Genomic DNA, 22,104 nt, shown 5'->3' with positions numbered 1-22,104 from the left:
CACTATCATTAAAAAGTTAAACCAAATAAAAGCTTATTTATACTTAAACTTGTCTTGTTTTGAGATTCTAGCCCCAGCTCTTTTGGGAAAGCAGGTAATAGTTTTTAGCTACTTTCCATTAGAATTCTCCTCTGTCACATCTCCCACATGTGATCTATATGGATCACAAGTGTAACTGGCTCAAGGCCATTTTGGTCAGATTTAAACAAACAAAAAAAAAAAAGCCGCCTTTTCTCCTTTTATACCTAAAACTATAACCTTACAGCCTCTCTCTTGATTGAGAAAAGAAAATTGTCTTTTCCTTTTGCATCTTCCATTTGGACTTTACTACTCTTGAGAGTCCTAGGAAGGATCAAAATTCAACCTGTTTCTGTATAGAACTATACATTCCAACGTGATTTGATTCCCTTGTAGCTCATTCAGTAAAGAATCTATCTGCAGTGCAGGAGACCTGGGTTCAGTTCCTGCGTCAGGAAGATCCCCTGGAGAAGGAAATGGCAACCCACTCCAGTATTCTTGCCTGGAGAATCCCATGGACAGAGGAACCTGGCAGGCTACAGTCCATGGGGCCACAAGAGTCGGACATGACTTAGCGACTAAACCACCACAAGCCATATGTGACTATTTAAAATAAATGAGTTGTACTAATCACATTGCAAGAGCTCAGAAGTCCTATGTAGTCAGTGGTACCTGTACCATATTGCATAGCACAAATTTAGAACACTTCCATCATTGCAGAAAGTCCTTAGAGCTGGTATAGAGGGCTACTGTCCCTGCCTCCTCTTTGTAACCCAAATTTATTGGTCAATAAATACCTGTGATAATTTCACTATTATAGGATAGCTTCCAAAGGGGGTCAGGGATAAGGGGTGGGAAACAGCACAGAATCTCTAGGTCCTATAAAGGCTTCAGGAGGCATGGCACAGGGACCAGAGGTTGATGGCCAATGGCAGAGGAACCTTAGGTTTTAAAGAAGTGCTTTAAGGGCTGATGGATCAGTCCAGGGCTACTCCCACTCTGACAGGAACAGAGGCTCTGGTCTTAGTTCTGAATACTTAAATACTGCCGAATGGCTCTGCTGAAACTAAGGAACAGCTGAAGTGATTGCCTTTTATTATTCATTGTTTCTAGATCTTATTTCATATACTGCTTTATCTTAGTCCTTGATGGCAGTGATATAGGCAACTCAGTTTAAAAAAAGGCCTGTTGACCCTGTTACCTGTATGCCAAGAACTGGGAGAAGTAGGGGTCTTAGTTAATCCATTGATGCTATGACTGCATTTAATAAAATTCCAGCTGGGTGAGGCTATTCTTCCCCGAACACTTTTAAACCTCCTTGCCAGGTACTGACTATATGGTCTAAGTGAGGCTAGTAATGGCAGGTCTGCAGATAGGACTAACTTTTCCGAGACTAAAGCAGTGGTTCTTAACCAGGGATACTTTTGCACCACTCCCTCCAAGACATCTGGCAACATCTGAGACATTTATGGTTGTCACAACTGGTGGAGGAGTGCTACATACATCTAGTAGGTGGGATCCAGATGCTGCTAAGCATCCTCAAATGCACAGACTATATCCCACCCCCCAAAGCAAAGAATTATCTCATTCAAAATGACAGGAGTGCTGAGGTTGAGAATCCCTGGTCTAGAACACAACATGGATCAGTTCTTCGTGCCAAGACTAATCTTGAGGTACAGGATCAGAAGGATAGTAAGTAAGGCTAGCAAATGTCTGATAAATGGGGAAAGGAAAAAATTAGGAGTCAGTGGAACAGTGGCCTCCATAAAGATGAAGGGCATGTATAACTGGAGTGTGTTTAACTGTACTAGAATGCGAAGAGCTAAGTTCATGGTACAATTGGAGTTCAGGATTTCAGGTGTGTAGCAAGTCTGTGTGAAGAAAAGGTCCAGGGTACAGCCACAGTAGAGAGGAGCAAGTTTACACAGTCTGACTTGTGATACAGCAGTCAACAGCTGAACCTAGTAGGGAAGACATTCAATAAACAGATGAGCATCTGATGGATTTGGATATGTATCAGTTTTTCTTAATGTTTTTGTAACCCACACCTTTTCTTTCCATATACCTTAACACCTCACATTCTCCTTCCTTCAATGTTATTTAAAATTACAAAATTAAGTGTCATGACTAAAATTAATCAAAGCAATGATACATTTTGGAAGGCAAAAATTTATTCAAATGATATAATAACCATGTCACTGTTAAGCCTTAACTTTTCTTTCCTGGATGGTGTAGAAAATGCAACAAAACACAAGCTGCTTTGACAACACTTATGGTATTTTCTCCCACAGTTAGTTATACCAATTTTAAAAAAAAGCTTTTAAGATATAAGGAGAAAAATGGAATAATGTAGGATTAAAATCTGAAAATTTCTAGTCAAAACAATCCAACTTTGAGTTCCACAAACTCCTGAAGTTCTTCTAGTGAGAAATGAACATTAAGTGTGAAACATGAGACATTCTTCCCAAAGTTACCACAGGTAGGTTTTAAGAACAAGGTCAACAAAACATCACCCAGAATAGTTTTAGATTTTCCCTTTTTTTTTTTTTTCCCTGGAAATAACATTCATGAATCTGGTTCTTGAAAGATTAGCCAAGAAAATTGACATTTTTCATATGAGTTTGCCATTTGTAGAGATTTTTGGCAAGTGCTTAAAGTGCTCATTTCATAACAAGCAGTGATGTTGGTGTCTGTTCCTTGACATTTCAGGGTCAATGTATTTTAAGCTTCAATGTGTTAAATTCTGCTTTAAGTTTTAAAGTACAGATTCTTTATCATTGGTGTCCCAAAGTAGTTGTTCTGTCCATAAGAAGTTCAGTCAGGTGAACCAAGTTTTCTGATCAAGGAAACTCAGTGCGTGACAGGAAATACTCTGAATAGCATTCAGATTTTTGAAAACCAAGGCAAACTGGGATCAGATGGACTACTTTTCACAACAGTTATGCTGACAGCAAGGCTTAAGATTTCCAGTAGATTATGGGCAGGCTGATGAAGTCAATGCTTGGTGGTGACTGCTACGGTACATCTCTCCAGTTTTCTTCAATTTCTGACAAAGACCCAGATCTAAAACATGCCATTGCTGTAGCACCATTAACATATACTTCTCTAATTTTTTTCTTCCAACTAATTTCATTTCATACAACCTCAAAAATACTGTCTTTAGTGCTAGGCTTAGTGAAAATAGCATTTCCAGAGTTTTTAAAGCCTTACTCCGAACAAAGCAAAGTACAGTTTTCTTCATCAGTAGATTAATCTCAACTAAGAGCAAAGGATAAGCTGATGTTTGTTTTGTTTTTTAAACCCGATGTTTGATAGGCTCAGTCAATGAATTCAGATGCAGAAGTTGATGAAGAAATTCTGGAATTCCTCAATTTCCTCTCAAAGTTATGGCAGCACTCGGGATGCAAGGTTTCACTAGTTTCTCCATTTTTTTCTCCTTTGCAATTAAAAGAGTTACTTATTATTTAGTATTAGGCAGGCATTCATGGCCTTTGAAGATTCTTATTAATATTCCAATACTGTCCAATCTTAAAACTGCAGAGAATTGTGCTTTGCAGAATACTTCACTGTTTTTAGTGGCATAACTTTTAACAGTGTTTGGCATGTGTCACTGCCCAACACTTTCAGATAACTCATCTGAAGAAGCTGACCCTATCTTCTGCATCATTCATGAATACAAACTTGATAAAAGCCTCAAAAAATTTTTTGGCTGCCACCTTTAGCTACCTCAAGGAAAAGAACAGAAAAACAGGAGTACTGATGATGGAAGCCTCTGGTCCCTCTTGCAGAGCGATGAATGATTTTACCGGCGGCAGCTGGGTGGCAGGGCAATACAGGCATCCAGTTATGCCTGAGCCTCAACAAGTGAAATCTTTGTTCATTTTCTTTTTATACACCCATCTGCTGGCTAAAACCTGACACCATTTAACAGTACCCTTGGTCAATCTAAACGATCTTACTTTCATAATCCTCTGATTCTAGCTTGAAGAGTCAAGACGAACTCTAACTCATGGGATGAACAAAATGGAAGATGTAAATAAGTAAGTGTTTCAGAGCTAAAAAAGCCTCTTATACAAAATTAAACATTAAGGAATAGCAGTATGAATGGTACCATATCCACAACAAACATCTCTGGGTATCCAGTTTGTTATATACCTCAGATTATAGGCTTTACTCTGAATACTTCTTGGTCTGCCTTTGTATTCCCACCAGCCAAGGAGTTCTTTCCAATTTATTTCTTATATTATGAAAAATTAAATCTTTTTTTCTTTTCAACATTACAATATTAAGTATGATTTCATAAACTATAACTTTCCTCATAACCCAGCAATGCTGATATAATGTGTGAAGGGAGGAGGACAGAATGCTTTCTTTTCTATTTCTGAAAATCACTAAACTGTTCCCTGAGTCTATGAGTAACAAATTCCTATTGTAGCACCTAAAACTAAAAAAGCTTGATCACCTCCAAAGGAGATTAAAATTTTGGTGAATTAATAGCTGACAAGAGAGAATTTAATCTAACCAGAACTGTGTGGTGGCTAATGTATAGCAAATTAAATAAACCATTATACAAAAACAGTTCCATATAATGTTAAACTATTATTGTATCATAAGATTCTAAATCATGCTACTATAAGACGCATGTTTACCAATAAAAAACAAACTATAAACCATATAAAGAAGGCCTACACAATTATTACCTCTTCAGTGTAATTCCTGTGTTTGGTATCACCATCAACCTAAGTTCTGGTATATGTTTGAAAAAAAAAAGTTTTATTTTCTTTTAAATAGTATATATTTTGAAAGGGATTATCTCCAATTTAACTTGATTGTGCTGTTTATACTTACAAGTGTGCTTTATAAGTAACTTCCGAGGTTTCAAATGAGTGTTAGCTGGCTTCCCAAGATAAAGAGATCACCTCTTTTTCTCTTGTCTAAACTAGCTTTCAATTAAAAATTTGGTTTCAGAAATTCTTTTCAGGAAATCCTAGCAGAGGAATGAAAGGTTACCTCCTCTCCTTAGCTTAGGTACTAAACCCCAGAAGTACAGGACATAGTTTCTTCTATAGGCAAACTTAATTATTACCCTGGGGGGAAAGCAGATACTAGGGTTTATCCTTAAATCATATGAATATGATGGAATTAGCAATGGTTTTTAATGAAGATTTGTGTCTTAACTGTGTACTTACCAACAGTTACTGTGAAACGGGGCGGCAGGGTTGCGGGGGAGGGGGTGAGGGATGATAATATCTAATATATAATACCTATAGGGCAGGGTTCTGCTTGTGTTTTGACTGCAACCCAAAGTAAGCAATATGTTTTGTGGCCCAAGTATACACCTGTGTACATATAATTTAAAAGTTTCATAAAACAATACTTACCCTTACTATGCTCCCATGCACTCGATATTTTCTCAGTTCATTTAAAAATAATGCTGGGCATGACCCATTTAAGACCCACTAATTGATCAAAACCCACAGTTTGAAAACCACTGCTGTAGAATATGAGAAAATACACTTTATAAACTGTAAAGCACTACTGAGACATGAGCAACTGCTACTAAGACTTTTATGGACCTGAAGACAACCTTTTTCTCCTTTGGGTACCGCTAGGAGTCATATCCATTTAGGCTTTTTGACAGTCTTCATGCTGTCACTGAGATAATTCTCTAATACTCAGATCAGAACTAGAAAGCAAGGTTTTAACCAAATCAGAACCCAAATAAACTAGAGGAAACTAGAGGAAAGCCAAAGAAACATCTGTTTAGTGCTTTATGGTTTATAAAATACTTTCATATAAGATCTCTTTTCATCTTAACAAGCCTAGGGGAAAAGTAAAGCTAAGAGGTTGAGGCTTGCCCAAGATTAGACAGTAAGTTTTAGAGCCAGGTCATCTGATTCTAAATCCTTAACTTCTTCTGCTATGATAAAGTAACAGGTAAGGAAAATGATCGGGGCAGGTTTATTCTGATGTTTATGTCCTCTGCCTTTCTCTACAGGGGAAATGGGCCCCACTGAAGGCAGGAAAGTAACTCCAGACTTATTAGGCAGGTATGTCCAGCTGCGCTTATTAGCAGGAACCACACCCTGGCTTTTTGGTCTACCGATTAGCCCTCAGTTTTGACACTGCTTGTGCTGTGTCCTAAATGTCTAGTTATCTATAAGCACGATGGCTTTCCATTCCTGTGTATTAAGGGTCCTGGAGTCTTGGTCAGGTATAGACTCAGTACTTATATAAGTGGGAAATTAAGTCGGGGAGTGGGGAGGAGGCTGTCACTTGTACCCCCTTATACTTGGGCAAATTGAAAGGGAGTAAAGACAGTGATCAGCTCCTGATCACTGTCTTTAGTCTTTACTCAGTTTCCTCTGGGGAAGCCAGTCAGCCTCAGCCAATGTTTCTTTTCTCCACATATGTCCATCTCTCTTCACCCTGTGCCTCATCCCTCACAAAAAAAAGGCTCAGCTACAAAGTACCCAGCTGCCCTGGTTTCTCCTCCACTTCCTTCAAATCCCCACATTCTCCCATGCTGCTTACCTTGTACTCATGTACCACTTCATCTAATGGCACCACACTATGTTGTTTGTGGCTCCTGGATTCTCGACATATCACACAGATGGCCTCTTTGTCCACCTCACAGTAGAGTTTCAGAGCTTCCTGGTGTTTGGAGCAGATGCCCTGATCATTCACCCGGCTCTCTCGATTAGGAGTGGGACACATCTGGCGAATTATCTGGACCATGTTCGCCAGCTGCAAGTTGGGACGAAAGCTGCGACGCTTAAAGCTCTTTCGGCATTGGGGGCAGGTGAACTGCCGTGGAGGGGCTGGAGGCGGGGCCAGGTGAGTGTCAGGGTACAGCTCTTCCTCCTCCTCATCGTATTCTTCCAAAATCTCCTCCTCTTGCAGGTAGACGTTAATTCTCAGGTCATGTCTCAAGCCTCCCAGGTAGTAGTCCGTATCTTCCTCCTCTTCTTCTTGGTCCCACACATAATCCATTCTGTCCCTTATGCCACCGTCACCGACCCAGGGTTCATCATTCTCTTGGTCCTGGAACAACTCCTCGTCAGCATCCCCCTGGTATAAAACCTCCCGAATGGAGTTGCCCCATCCACCGATGGCCCCTACTGCCTCGTCGTCGTCCTCGTCCTCCTCCCATTCATCTTCCTCTTCCTCCCTGTCTTGCTCATTATCTTCCTTGCCCCACAGCTGGGTCACACACCCTCGGCAAAAGTTATGACCACAGCCGATGGACACAGGATCCTTGAAGTAGTCCAGGCAGATGGCACACACGGCTTCCTCCTGAAGTGTCTGCAAGGGATTAGGAGCAGTGGCACTGCCTGCCATCTTAACGCGCTGCCGGTTGGTGTGGATGCGTCAGTTCAGAGCCGAGGAGCAGGGGACGCACCTGCGGACCTGCCTCCAAGCTACGCTGGTGATTCAAAGCTGTCCCCAACTCTGCTGTCCCTCCTCAGGCTCTCAGAGAAGCCTTGCTTTCTTCTCTCAGGCGCTCCCTGAACTCACAGCTGCCCTCCGAAGGCAGTGGGGAAAGAACCAGACTGCGGGCCCCCAATTCCCTTCGAGACTCAGCGTTCAAATTCAGACCACTCCACGCTTATCGCCTGCCTCCGGGTGTGCGCTACCCGGCGGCGTTCTCCTCAGAAGCCGGCGCTCCTCATCCCGTCGGAGGCAACCGAAAATGACGTAGGCACGCTCACACGCGGGAGACGGCGGACTGGGCAGGCGGAGGACCACGTCTCTATGGTGCCCCCGGAAACGCGCCAGGCAAGAACCCCGGCTGCCCATTCCGCTATCACAGATAGGAAAAACTGCCTGGTCAGAATGGGTGGAGGCGGCGAGAGAATCAGTTTAAGCCACGAGTTTTCTAATCAGCCAGACCCAGAGGGTCCAGCAGCCGCTCAGGAAAGCGCGTCCCCGCATGTACCCAAAAGGGTCGTAAGTGCGGCGACCAAGCTCTGGTGCTCTCCTGTATTTCCGACCCCTGTCTACCCAGAGGCTTTTGTGGTAGGGAGGACTCCCGCGAGGCTCCCGCGCTCGAGGGTGTGGTCTATAGAAACCTGGCGGGATTGAGTTTGCTGTGCCCCTGAGTGGCCGTGAAGTGGAAGAATCTCTCATAAAAACCTGGGTGCTTCCAACTTTCCTTCTCAGATCAACTCACCCCTTTCTTGCTACCTGCCCTCAGAAACCTTAGATTCAGCATACCCTACACCGACTTCGTCTGTGGATCTTTTCACCTCCATCTATAATCCTTCCGTTCAGCATCTTTTCTCCATGCATGCGACTTCCCTGGTGGCTCAGACGGTAAAAGCGTCTGCCTAGAATGCGGGAGACCCGGTCTTGATCCCTGGGTGGGGAAGATCCCCTGGAGAAGGAAATGGCAACCCACTCCAGTACTCTTGCCTGGAAAATCCCATGGACGGAGAAGCCTGGTAGGCTACAGTCCATGGTCACAAAGAGTCGGACACGACTGAGCGACTTCACTTTCTTTCCATGCAAGCACTCATCCACTTACCCAAATAACCATTCGTTTTTCATCCATCCCTCTGCCTTTCCATTCATCCATCATACGCATAAATAAGCCTTCCATCCATTTATCCACCCACTTTCATCTGTCCACATTATAAGAACAATAACAACAGAAAATGAGTAAGGCATGATAGGGTCCTTCAAGGAGTTACAGAATTATAGACGTTTGGTCATCTGTCACCCAAGGTTTACAGGGTCTGTTTGTTTAACTTGGCCCTCATTGAGAAGTATATTGCACATATTGATACAATACAGGCTTCCACATATATGACAGAAACAAAATTTGGGGAAATTGTTCTTTTCCTTGAGGCATTCATATCACTCTGATATGTTCTGTTTCAATAAGATGCTGTTCAAGACCCACTGGAGTGATTGCAAATTGACCTCACTAATTGGTCACTTTGGTGTGAGGAACTCCACTTGCCCTAACAGAAACTTCAGACAACCTTGGATCCCGTGCTCTTCCTCTCTGAGCCTGAGCTTGAACACAGAGCAAGAATGATAAATGCACTATTCAACATTGTGTATACAGCTCCTCTATCATAGTGCTGAATATACAGCTAATACTCACTATATATCTGCAGAGTAAATAAATGAAACCCAACAGATTGCTAGGATCAAGTCCTGCTGACTTTTGTCTCCTCAAATCTAGGTCTTCTCTATTTCTGTTTCTTCCAGCCTATATTTTACCCTATCAGCTTCCAAATGGACAAAAAATTTTCTGAAGGGTCATTTGCACTCATTTCAGTGCATCCTTCAGCCATCAGTACCATTTACCTGAAATGAAGGTCTGACACACTCTTGCCAGGCTGTTGCTTCTGTCTTTGGCCATGTTGTTCACTCATCTAGAAGGCTCGCACTTTGCTGCCTCATGTAGGTATAATCCCTAATTAAGCTTCAGGTCTCTGCCTAGGCATAAACTCCTGAAGGAGACTCTTCCCAGAGGATGGCACTGAGAGTCAATTCCTAAGCAGGTTGATAAGAAGTCCAGGGTCCCAGAAGAGGAGGGGGAGGGGGAGGAGGAGGAGAGAGGGGTCCCGAGCCCTCAAGAAGGAGAAAGGGGTCTGGGGCTCTCAAGGAGAAAAGGACAGATGATTTTTTCTATATTGTTTGTCTTAGGCAACATAACAATTTATCTTGCTTGAGGACATGTTTCTTCTTGAGAACCTTTTGACTAACCCTGTCATCTTAAAATGTATGTTATGGGAAGGGGTCTGGTAAGACCTTTATGTTGTTAGTTCTAATCTTGTTAATTTAAGATGTATGTTGTGGACATGGGTCTGGTAAAAGTATATAAGGCCTTGATAAGACTAACAAGTGGGGGCACTCTCGTCCCCCTTCTGATGTCCATGTCAGAAGTTTTCTGTGTCCCTTTTTCACTTTAATAAAACTCTGTTACACAAAAACTCTTGAGTGAGCAAGCCTGGTCCCTGGTCCCGAAGCTGCACCTTTCACCATGAGCTATCAGCACCAGCCAGTGTTCAGACCCCAACTCTGTTACTCATTTTCTGTATGACCTTGGGTTAGTTACTAACATCCCTGTGCTGCTGTTTTCCCATATGCAACATAAAGATGATAGTAGCACACGCATCATGTGTGTGTCAGTCTCTCAGTCATGTCCAATTCTTTGCGATCCCATGGGCTGTAGCCTGCCAGGCTCCTCTGTCCGTGGAATTCTCCAGGCAAGAATCCTGGGATTGGGTTGCCATTCCCTTCTCTAGCGGATTTTCCCAACCCAGGGATTGAACCCGGGTCTCCTGCATTGCAAGCAGACTCTTTACTGTTTGAACCACTAAGGAAGCCTAGCACATACATCATGGGTTGTTGTAAAATTGGATTAATTGTAATGGTTAGAACAGTGCCCACTGGAGTTATTTTTGTGTTTTTATCACATGCCACTATATTCCTTTCCTGTAGTAGATAAGTCTCAGAAGAAACTCTCCCTTATCTCTTATTCTCTCTTACTTCAAGTATGTTCAAGTAATTGGAACCCTGAGGGGAAAATAACCCACCATATGTCATCCTACTTTTTTTTTTTTGTCCTCAGCAAGCAGGGTCCAGAGCAGGGATTAAACTCCTCCCCACTGAAGTGGAGGTGCAGAGTCCTAACCACTGAACTGACAGGGAATTCTCTGTTATCCTAGTAGTTCTGAGAGCCTTTAGCCTGGAGAGGGCAGGAGTTGAAACCCAGGTCTTCCCTGTGTAAAGTGGGACACATATCCATGGTGTTTATTTGTTAGAAAACAAACATGTGAGCTCCCATATACAATCTGAGAGCCATCCTGGAGATTATGACTGAGAAGCCACTGTGGGTAATATGTACAACAGGAACTGGAATTGAGTTTCAAGGCTGGAATACTTCCCCATCCCTGAATGCAGGTTCTCCCCTGCACATGGAAGGGGGTGGGCAAAGAGCTGGAGAGCAGACCAAGAGAAGAGGGGCCTGCTTGTGAAAGCAAGTTCCTGCTTGCCCCAAGGAGCAGAGCCCAGGTGGGAAGGAGAGCTGGAGAAAGAGCAAGGAGGAATGAGTGAAAGAAGATGGTGAGAGGAGGCTAGAGGGAGCATCCTGAGGGAACCAACGTGACTTAAACATATAGTGGATACCCATTCTCAAGAATACCTAGCTGAATGAAGACCTAATTCAGTACTTTATCTTGCTTTTCTTCTAAATACCTCCCCTCAAATCTAAGTGGCACCTGAGAAAGGGGCTTTGTTTAGATTGCTTCATTTTTGCTTGCTGATATTTTTTCATTTTTGCTTGCTGATATTTTCCAGGGTATACAGGAGGCTTGGTTTTAAGCCCTCTTGCAACCTGTACACCCTCAGCAACCAGGCACACTCTCCTATTCACAGAAGGACTGCTAGCCTTCTCTTGAACTCAGCTGGGGGCTGCGGGTAGTTGGAGCAGACCACTTGGCACACACAGGGCCTCAGGTGTCATTGTCCCAGGGGAAAGAGAGCTGTGGAGGGCACTCAGGAGCTAGGGCTCAGCAATGAAGCTGAGCATTTTTCTCAGGATTCTGATTTCAGAAGATTTATCCATGGAAATTCACATCAGCCTTTTTAGGCTGAAGAATCCCACACAATGGCAGATGATTATATTCCAGTTGATGGTGAAGGAGGCAAGCATTTGTCACACAGACACGGGGAACCACTTTGTCAGAGGTATCCGAGAGGCAGTGTAGCATGGGCTTGACCACACAGGGGTTGGCAAATTTGGCCCTCGGTTTCTTTTTGTAAGGCTCAAGAGCAAAGAGCAATTCTTAAATTTTAAAGGGGTTGTAAAACGAGAAAACAAAGGTGAATATTTAGACAGAGACTGTGGCCAGAAAGGTCTAAAATATTTACTGTCTGACACTTCACAAGAAAGTTTACTGAACCCTTGGATATGGGGTTAGAATGGAAGACCTCCAGAATGCCTGGTTGTTGTTTTTTTTAATCAAAGTATAGTTGTTTTACAATATTGTGTTAGTTTGAGGCATACAGCAAAGTGATTCAGTTACACATATATACTTATATATTTTTTTTCCATTATGGTGTATTAGAGGTTACTGAATATAGTTCCCTGAGCTATTCAGCAGGACTTTGCTGTTGGTGGTGGTTTTTTTGCTGTGCCACGTGGCATATGGGATCTTAGTTTCCTGACCAGGGATGGAAGTTGCAAGCTGCTGCATTGGAAGCACAGAGTCCTAAGCACCAGACTGGCAGGGAAGTCCCCAGAATGCCTTCTAATGTTACAATTCTGGTTTGTCTCTACGCTCTGGGTTCAAGACTCAGGCTTGTCCACCATGCCCTAGCACTGTCTCCTCCCTGTCAGATTCCAGAGGTCCTGGCTGGACAGAGTGAGTATGACCAGTGGGTCAGCCTTGCTTTTCCTTAATACAGGCCCAGCCTCTTCTCTGCCTTGGCTGTGGTGCAGAGAGCTTGGGCTTCCTGGGTCTCTTCCCGATCCTGACTCTGGCACTGTGGAGTAATGGGACCTGGAGGGTCAGGCCTTTGGCATAGACAGCTGGAAGGTTGACCCCCTCCTCCCTGACTGTTTGCTTTGAGATGAGGTCGTGTGGTTCCATTTGTACTGTGTGGCAGTTTGGGGCAAGGAGAGTCTAGAAAGACACAGCTGTTAAAGAGCCTATGTCCTTGATTATGCTTTTGATGTCACACTGATCTGTGAACATTTCCAGGAAGTTAGAGAGGTAAAAGAATACCAGCCCAGGGCTGGGCCTTCCTGTTGGCCTTTGTCATTAGTTCCCATCTGACCAGGCTGTGGCTGCTTGGATATCCTGCATAATTCATCATGGTACCCAGGACAGGCATGTCTGGGTCTCTGAGTTCTGGATGGCCTTGGGAGCAAGGGAGGCAAGGCTGGAACAGTGAGGGAAACTGGGTGAGTCAAGCTGCATTGGAGATGACATTGTAAGAAAGCCTTCCTGTTTGGAGAGTTTGGATTCTAATGGTATTCTTTGAATACCCATGATTCATTATTATTTATTAGTGAATTCCTTCATTCATTTGACACATAATCACAGCGCCAGGCCACACTGAACAACCAGAGAATTCTGTTCTGAATGGAATAGCCCCTCAAGAAGTTGTGGTTTGGGACAGGACTCCTGAGTAAGTGGTTAGCATGTGAGATTTGTGCAAATGGGAGTAGGGAGGCCATCAGGGTGGCCTGAGGCTTAGAAATATGACTTAGCACTCCACCCACAGGTTCTGAGCCACAGCCCAGAATGGCTGACAGAAGGAAGCAGTTCCCTAGAGAGGCCCGTGGTCGTGCCCTCAGGACACAAAGTCAGTGCCCTGCTGGATAGGAAGGCTATTCCCTCAGATCAAGGATTTGAGGGAGGAGCCCTTGCAAACCTGCCATCCTACCCCTGCCAGATTCCCATGCCCTTTGTAGGGCACTCAGAACCCTTGCCTTCCTGCCTCTGTCCACTCCTGAGACCATGGTGTCCATTGGTGAAGCTGAGAGGAACACTCAGGGCTAAGACAAACTCCCTCTGCATTTGCCTTCTGTCCCCTCACAAGTTTCTCCCCTGGCAGCAGTGGCTGGGGAAGGAAGCCAAGAGAGGCAGATGTCCAGGCGGGTTCAGTTAGGCTCAGAGCACCAGACTTTGGTTGAGACCATTGACCAGCCGCTACTAAGCAGTGAAACAAAAACAGGGGTGGAGGGACTTCCCTGGTGGTCCAGTGGTTAAATGTCTGCCTTGCAATGCAGGGGACTTGGGTTTGATCCCTGGCTGGGGACCTAAGATGTCACATGCCCCAGAGAAACTGAATCCGCACTCCACAACTACTGAGCCGGTGTACCACAATGCATGACGCAACGAAGGTCCTGCATGCTACAACCAAGACTGATGGGGGCAAATAAATAAATATTTTTTAAAAAGCCAAAAAAACAAAAATGGGGGTGGAGCAAAACCTGGGTTATGGGAGACAGCCATGCTTTCTAAGCCTGCTCATCCCTTGGTGCCATTAGACCCCTGGGTTCACTCCTACTGGTTGTGGGGTGGTAATTGAATTGTGTTCCTTTATTTCGATTTTTGCAGCTGCACCAGACATAAACCAAAATATGTTGGGGTGTGGATGGGAGATAAAAGAAATGCGCTTGAGAGAGAGCTCACAGCCTGGACAGGAAGGACTCTAATGTGAGAGGCCTCAAAACCTCAGCAGAGGGAAGTAGTGTGATGGGGGTGGGGCAGTTAGTGAGAGGGTCAAATTATCAGGGGTTCAAAGAGGTGCTTCAGGATCCTTTTAGGTCCAAAATGTATTATTTTATTTTGTGTATATATATTTTGTTTTGTTTTGTTTTCCTAAAATGTATTTTATGGTTCTATGTCACAAAGAGTCAGACATGACTGAGCGACTTCACTTTCACTTTCATAGGCAAAACACCTGAACTAGCCTATAAGGGAGATATGATTAAAACAAAATCGATCCAGTTACCAAAGATTTCATAGTCTGTTTATGGCGCAGATACTTCTTGAACATCAGGACAGTGGAGCCACTGGCAGCAAAAAAGCTGGTAGGTTCTGCCTGCGGTGTCAAGTTTGGGGTGGGGGCCACTCCAGCAGGGAAGGGTTAGTAGGACTCAGGAAAGGGGAGGAAGGCCCCTCAGGCCAGGGTAGGCAGTTTAACAGCTGTCTCCTTGCCTCAGGCATTTCTATCAGCCCCTTGGTCCCAGAACCCCAGGTTTTCTTGCAAATGTTATGTTCTGATGAAAAGATCAGAGGCTGGGTGGACAGAGTGAGTAAAACCAGCAGGATAAGGCAGTGAGGTGCAAAAACCAGGGTTTGTGGATGGATATCCAGGACAGATGTAGACTGCATGTCCCTTGCCCTCTGGCAGTTTCTAAACCAATTAGCCAATGAGGCTAATGGAAGAAGGAAAGACCATACCCTTTGGGGGCAGGTGCCAGGGGCCCTGCTGCTGTCCTACAGGGGCTGTTATGGCACTGTTCTAGTTTATGGCCTCTCTGCCCCTTTTTTCTCATTTGGAGAGATGACCCTATAATTCCACAGTCCCAGAAGTATTCAGGGTCCTAGACACAGGGAAGCCCAGAACTGGACAGGAACTTCCAGCCTATTTTGCCCAGTGTTCATAATTACAGAAGCCAGACCCTATATCTAAGACTCCCTGAATATACCACCCCCTTGCATCAAAGAAGCCATGCAGATTGTCAGTCTAAGGGCTACACTTGGTTGGATGAGATCAAAACTGGGAGGTGGGTCTGGAGGGTCTATAGAGGAGCCTGAAGTCTTGGGGGTTATGTGTGGGGTACTGAAGGGTGACCCAGCTATAGCAATTCAAAGAGAGAAAGACTAATCAGAAGGCTCCTTCTATCTGCTTCTTCCCAAAAACGTTCTGCCTCCACTCCATCCCCAGAGAAGAAAGTTCTACTTCTTCTCAGGAGGCCCTAAGTATACCCAGGGCTGAGGGAGCCTTGAGGGTCCACCTGGGCACTTGTGCCTCTCATTGGTGGGGACCAGACCTGACCTTTGTTCTAACTTGTCTCACCATACAGCCAGAGAACTGTAAAAATAAAACACATTTATTACCACAAAACCTTATTAATACAGGTCCATAATCCCTTACCCGAAACCCTTAGAGCCGGATATAGTTTAGAATTTAGAATTTTTTGGGCTTTAGAAAGATACCAAGATGTGAATACTGAATATTATATAATACTACCAGAGATGTCTGGGGTGACATCCAATAATCCCCCAAATCAGTATTTCTGTGAAAAAATGTGAAAAGGCACACTAGAGGAAGTAAATGAAGAATATGAATAACCCCACTTGACTCTTTTTCTTTTTTGCTCCATAGTGGGGCATGTGGGATCTTAGTTCCCTGATTAGGGATCAAAACTGTGCCCCTGGCAGTGGAAGCACTGAACCTCACTTCACTTTAGGATTTTTTTTTTTCCCCTCCTGCCCCTCTCCCAGGTCATGTTTTGATGACAAAGTTGGGAAGATGCTTCTAGCTTCCAGAGGTTTTTGTAGATTTCAGAACTGCGAAAAAGGGATTGTAGACCTGTACTTACTTGCCCATTTACAGAACAGCTCAGTTATTTTTGAGGCTTTGGTGCAGTGGTGAGGTGGCCAGGCTGCAGCAGCCAGACTGCCTGTCCTCACATCCCAGCTCTGGCATGAATCAGCTGTGGGACCCTGGGCCTCAGTTTCCTCATCTGTACCACAGAAGTATTCATTACCCCCCACACTCATGCTTGGAAGACTAAATAGCTTAGTATACAATAAAGTACAAAATAAAGGGCTTCCCTGGTGGCTCAGATGGTAAAGAATCTGCCTGCAATGCAGAAGACCCAGGTTGGATCCCTGGGTCAGGAAAATCCCCTGGAGAAAGGAATGGCTATCCACTCCAGTATTCCTGCTTAGAGAATTCCATGGACAGAGTAGCCTGGTGGACTACAGTCCATGGGGTCTCACAGAGCTGGACACGACTGAGAGACTAACATACAATAAAGTGCCTAGAACTCTGCTTAGTATGTGGTTTGCACAGCATGACAACATCGGTGAGAAAAACAGACATATAAGACATGTCTTCAGTACAAGTCAATCATTACAAGCTCACTGCTTAGGTCCTACAGGCCACCAGGGTAGGTTGATTCTTTTTCTAGTATTACAAGCGTTCACATCCTTGGCCTTTGAGCCTCCCAGGGCTGTAGATACAGAAGTTTCAAACTCCCCACAGGAGGCTCCGTTGCACTTTGGCGTCAGCTGAAAGGGAGGCAGCGGGTGCTCTGGAAGGGGTCTGACCTTGTGTCCTTATGACAATGGAGAACGCTCTCTCTGCCTCGGCTCTGGAGTCCCAACTGCTAGCACATCAAATGGCCCTGAGACTGGATTCTTGTTCAGAGAGGAGACAAGGGGTTTCTGCTCCACTGAACGTGCAAAGGTGAGGCTGGGCCTTCTCCAGACATATCCTTCACAGGCATTTTCATGTGACACAGAGAAAAGGGGTCTTTTCCTACTCTATCAGTAACCTGTGCCTATTGTAAAAATTCAACCATTCAAAAGGATAGGACATAGGGAAAGTATGGTCTGAATTGTGTCCCAACCTTCAGTTGCCTGGGACTAACTAACAGGTCTCCAGGTACCTGTCTTCTGAGCTTCTCCTCAAATACAAAAGGATACCACACACCACACATACACTCCCCCTCACATGCACCCCATATATCCTCTCACCCTCAAACATACACACCCACACATCCTCACCCTAACACACCTCCTCAGTTTCACACACCTACCCTTACTGCCTCTCCTATACCCTCACACACCCAACACTCTAATCTATACAGAAGGAGATCATACATATATACAGAACACACCTATAAAAGAAGCAGGCAGTCAGTCATTTCTTTCTGATGCTAGCAGGTTCACACAGGATGCTGCCCCTATAACTCTTGGATACTTTTCTGGTTTTTCCCTGACTGCCCAGACCCTTGGTTTTCAGGTTGGGCAAGTGGGAATGAGAGTAACATTGCCAAACTCATAGAGTGCCTGAGAAGCTCAAGTGAGATTTACAATTAACATGAAATCACTCTGCAAATTGTCAAGTGTAAGAGGAGCTGAGGGATTACTACGGCCCCCCTTCCCATCCCCCCAAACTGGAAATAATTAGACTTTTAAAAGGGCTTCAGGAAGAGGGTAAAGCCATCTTAGTGGCACAGACTGCTTGTAAGAAGGCTGGTGGGGATGCAGAGGGCTCAGTTTTGGGTTGGGTGGGCCCTTCACAGATCACATGAGCCAGCCAGTGCAGGGGAGCCTAATACTCCACAAAACACAACCTTGATTTGTGACAGTGACTTCTGTCAGCAGATGAGTTGAGCAGCTCTTGATCTTGCTGGGCTTTGAGAATTATGGGGGTCCTATTCACCTGCAGGAAGAAAGGAATGGAGGTGACCCCAATAGGCTCCCCAACCCTCTTGCAAACCCGGATGGTGGCTCTCTGGAATGCTCCCTACCCCCTCTGCCTGGGGGCAGGGGACTGAGGCCAGGGAAAGCATACACACCATGCCCCACCCCCATCCTGAGTTCTAAGGCATCTCTGCTATGTTGGGAACATCTGGGGTTTCCTCTCCCCAACTGGTCCATACCACAATCACCTGGGACTTGCTTGTGAGGTTCCTTATTCCTGGCTGTGGAGAAAAAGAACACAGGAGACCCGGTGAGTGGGTCCCCACCATCCCTCTTCCTCCCCTATCTGGGCCTTTTCCCAAGTCAGTCCCAGGTCTCCCCCAACTGTGGAATCCACAGGGTCCTCCTGGTGGTGTGCAACTGGGGTGGGGTGGGGACATTTGGGCTTTTCTACATGTGGGGGACAGGGGGCAGGACCTCAGCAGTAGTTGCTGCTCCCAGGAGAAAACAGTTCTTGCTGCGGCAGGGAAGGATACATTCCTTCCCTAAAAGCCCTCTGCAGCCAGAGGGCTTCCCACTCCTTTGTTCCTTACCCACCTACCTTGAAGGCACTTGATCAAGCTCACAACACCGCCAATCACCAGCAAGATCAGGATGAGAGAGATAACTATGGCCGTAAGTCCTGGATGAGAGGGCATTTCTAAGAAAAACAGAGAAAAGTGGGCACTCGCAGATCATGGGACTGTCTCCGGTCCCCTGGGACCCTCCCCTTCTCCCCCCTCAGCCCCTCCCGGGCAAGCCCAGCTTCTCACCCCAGGACACAGTGAGCGTGTGATTCAGGCTGGAGTGCTGCACATGGCATATGTATTGGGTCTCATTCCCAGCCGGCACCCACACGGCCATCCATGTCTGATAGGTGCCATCTCCACTGGGGCGTGTCTCCACATACTCAAGCTTTGAATTCAACTTCTTCTCACCCAGCCACCAGCTCAGTGAGATGTCTCGTGGATAGAAGCCCAGGGCCCAGCACCTCAGGGTGGTACCCCCGTCCTGGGCTGAGTGCTTTGTCACCCGGACTGTGGGTGGTTCTGCAAGGAGAGGAGGAGGGAGGAAGACTGCTGAGTGGCTGCTCTCTGCCTATCCCTTAGGCTTAATTCTGGGCTCCTCCAGCATCTTCCAGGGTGGAGGACAAGGAAATGGGGACGAGGTCTCTGTCTAGGGGATGTACCCAATTACTGTTGTAGGCAGGGATGACTGATTTCCAGCTGTTACAAAGGAGCATTGACCTATTAATTGCCATGAGGGGGGCTGACTTTCTGTCCCCAACCTCCAAGGAGCTTCCTCTGGGGGGCTGTTGGGTCCTAGTCTGACATACCCCCTTCTTCCTACAGAGATCCTAGGGTTTTCTCAGTGACTTTATTTACTTCCTCTTTGACTTTGTGCATACAGTAGGTGCCTAATCAGTTCAGTTCAGTCACTCAATCATGTCCAACTCTTTGCGACCCCGTGGACTGCAGCACTTCAGGTTTCCCTGTCCCATCACCAACTCCCGGAGTTTGCTCAGACTTATGTCCACTGAGTTGATGATGCCATCCAACCATCTCATCCTCTGTCATCCCCTTCTCTTCCTTCCTTCAGTACTTCCCAGCATCAGGGTCTTTTCCAATGAGTCAATTCTTCCCATCAGGTGACCAAAGTATTGGTTTCAGCTTCAGCATCAGTCTTTCCAGTGAATATTTGGGGTTGGTTTCCTTTAGGATGGACTGGTTTGATCTCCTCACAGTCCAAAGGACTCTCAAGACCAACAGTTGGAGAGTCTCAAGACTCTCCAACACCACAGTTTAAAAGCATCAATTCTTTGGTGCTCAGCTTTCTTTATAGTCCAACTTTCACATCCATACATGACTACTGGAAAAACCATAGCTTCGACTAGATGGACCTTTGTTGACAAAGTAATGTCCCTACTTTTTCATATGCTGTCTAGGTTGGTCATAGCTTTTCTTCCAAGGAGCAAGTGTCTTTTAATTTCATGGCTGCAGTCACCATCTGCAGTGATTTTGGAACCCCAGAAAATAAAGTCTCTCACTGTTTCCATTGTTTCCCCATCTATTTGCCATGAAACACAGCCCCGCCCATCAACAGAAAATTGGATTAAAGATTTACTGATCATGACGCAGTAGAAGAGAGTTCCAAAAAAACATCTACTTCTGCTTTATTGACTATGCCAAAGCCTTTGACTGTGTGGACCACAACAAACTCTGGAAAATTCTTAGAGAGATGGGAATACCAGACCACCTGACCTGCCTCCTGAGAAACCTGTATGCAGGTCAGGAAGCAACAGTTAGAACTGGACATGGAACAACAGATTGGCTCCAAATAGGAAAAGGAGTATGCCAAGGCTGTATATTGTCACTCTGCTTATTTAACTTATATGCAGAGTACATCATGAGAAATGCTGGGCTGCAAGAAACACAAGCTGGAATCAAGATTGCTGGGAGAAATATCAATAACCTCAGATATGCAGATGACACCACCCTTATGGCAGAAAGTGAAGAAGAACTGAAGAGCCTCTTGATGAAAGTGAAAGAGGAGAGTGAAAAAGTTTCCTTAAAGCTCAACATTCAGAAAACTAAGATCATGGCATCCAGTCCCATCACTTCACGGCAAATAGATGTGGAAACAGTGGAAACAGCGATAGACTTTATTTTGGGGGGCTCCAAAATCACTGCAGCCATGAAATTAAAAGATGCTTACTCCTTGGAAGAAAAGTTATGACCAACCTAGACAGCATATGAAAAAGCAGAGACATTACTTTGTCAACAAAGGTCCATCTAGTCAAGGCTATGGTTTTTCCAGTGGTCAGGTATGGATGTGAGAGTTGAATTATATAGAAAGCTGAGTGCTGAAGAATTGATGCTTTTGAACTGTGGTGTTGGAGAAGATTCTTGAGAGTCCCTTGGACTGCAATGAGATCCAACCAGTCCATCCTAAAGATCAGTCCTGGGTGTTCATTGGAAGGACTAATGTTGAAGCTGAAACTCCAAAACTTTGGCCACCTGATGCAGAGTTAACTCATTGGAAAAGACCCTGATGCTGGGAAAGATAGAAGGCAAGAGGAGAAGGGGATGACAGAAGATGAGATGGATGGCATCACCAATTCAATGGGCATGAGTTTGAGAAAACTCCGGGAGATGGTGAAGGACAGGGAAGCCTGGCATACTGCAGTCCGTGGGGTCGCAAAAAATCCGAAATGAATGAGTGACTGAATAACAACAATATTCCACTATATGTATGTACCACATCTTCTTTACCTGTGTATCTGTTGATGGATGTTTAGGTTGCTTCTGAGAGGAATAGAATAGAATAGTTATACAAGTAGCTATAGATGTCCCAGTAAGGTACTATAGATAGAAGGGGAAACCTAGGAGACTTTGGGAGACCACTCTCAGTTAATGATCAGTCAAGAAAGCTATTGGAACATCATGAAATGAAGCAGGCTTGCTTAACTACAAGCATGAGATATGCCTCGGGCCTTTAGGTGGAAGAAAAATGTCACCACCCTTCTACTGATTTGAATAAGTGCTATGATAATCCTAGTTTGACCTCATGGGTCAGACAGTCTCCTGCCTGATACAAAGGAGGAGCTACTGATGTAAATCTCATGTCTACTCAAAGAAGGTGGTACTTTCTCCCTCCCCCTTTGCTTTGACTATAAAATTGTAGCCCACTTAATCCTTAGGGTAGAGCTCCCTGGCCTGCCTGCTTACATCTCTTCTAAGTGTCCTATATTTATATATCTACTGCTAACCCATCACTTTGCCTCTTGCTGGATTCCTTCTGTGCTGAGACACAAAGAAACTGTTCCTTATTAAGTCCAGACACCAGGTGAGTGATTCTAATGAAAAGATCATGGTTGGAGTCCCATGTGGGGTTTCGGCTGTGTTCAAGTCCTGGCCATGTGACTTAGAGTCCCAATCTGAGGCGAATAGTTTCACTTTCATGTCCTGGCTATTGTAAATAGTGCTGTAATGAACATTGGGGTACGTGTGTCTTTTTGAATTGTAGTTTTCTCAGGGTATATGCCAAGTAGTGGGATTGCCGGGTCATATGGTAGTTCTATTTCAAGGTTTTTAAGGAAACTCCATATTGTATTCCATGGTGACTGTATCAG

The 22,104-nt window shown here is 44.9% G+C and overlaps 2 protein-coding genes across 3 annotated transcripts in view; both read right to left on the bottom strand.

The window, feature by feature from the left end:
* Window positions 1-1,362: 1,362 nt before the first annotated feature.
* On the bottom strand, window positions 1,363-7,359 carry TRIM52 (tripartite motif containing 52). 2 transcript variants are annotated; one of them, XM_043465687.1, is made up of 2 exons: window positions 6,553-7,359; window positions 1,363-1,979 (listed from the first exon to the last, which is right to left on the bottom strand). In XM_043465687.1, the coding sequence occupies exons 1-2, from the start codon at window positions 7,357-7,359 to the stop codon at window positions 1,662-1,664; spliced, it is 1,125 nt and encodes a 374-aa protein (XP_043321622.1). In that variant the 3' UTR covers window positions 1,363-1,661. The 2 variants fall into 2 exon arrangements, with proteins under 2 accessions (XP_043321622.1, XP_043321623.1); XM_043465688.1 differs by lacking the exon at window positions 1,363-1,979 and adding an exon at window positions 2,171-3,454.
* An 8,227-nt stretch (window positions 7,360-15,586) lies between these two features.
* The window catches only part of LOC122440005 (H-2 class I histocompatibility antigen, alpha chain-like), an 8,918-nt gene continuing 2,400 nt past the window's right edge, over window positions 15,587-22,104 (bottom strand). The window contains exons 2-5 of the mRNA XM_043465699.1: window positions 18,746-19,021; window positions 18,535-18,633; window positions 18,089-18,214; window positions 15,587-17,952 (exon numbers count right to left, since the gene is read on the bottom strand). Coding sequence (XP_043321634.1) covers window positions 17,945-17,952; window positions 18,089-18,214; window positions 18,535-18,633; window positions 18,746-19,021 — 509 coding nt within the window. The 3' untranslated portion in view covers window positions 15,587-17,944. The remainder of the gene's footprint in view (window positions 17,953-18,088; window positions 18,215-18,534; window positions 18,634-18,745; window positions 19,022-22,104) is intronic.

Source organism: Cervus canadensis, chromosome 4 (assembly GCF_019320065.1).
Source record: "Cervus canadensis isolate Bull #8, Minnesota chromosome 4, ASM1932006v1, whole genome shotgun sequence".
NCBI lineage: Eukaryota > Metazoa > Chordata > Mammalia > Artiodactyla > Cervidae > Cervus > Cervus canadensis.
The sequence above is the reverse complement of the archived record's forward strand: the minus strand, read 5'-3'. Positions and strand labels throughout refer to the sequence as shown.

Bases quoted from the DNA above. Each gene is read 5' to 3' on its own strand.
- TRIM52 (XM_043465687.1), bottom strand. From the start codon at position 7,359: ATGGCAGGCAGTGCCACTGCTCCTAATCCCTTGCAGACACTTCAGGAG. The intron at 1,980-6,552 runs GTAAGCAGCATG...CTTCCCTACTAG, and splicing joins AAGTGGTACATGAGTACAAG to GTTCAGCTGTTGACTGCTGT.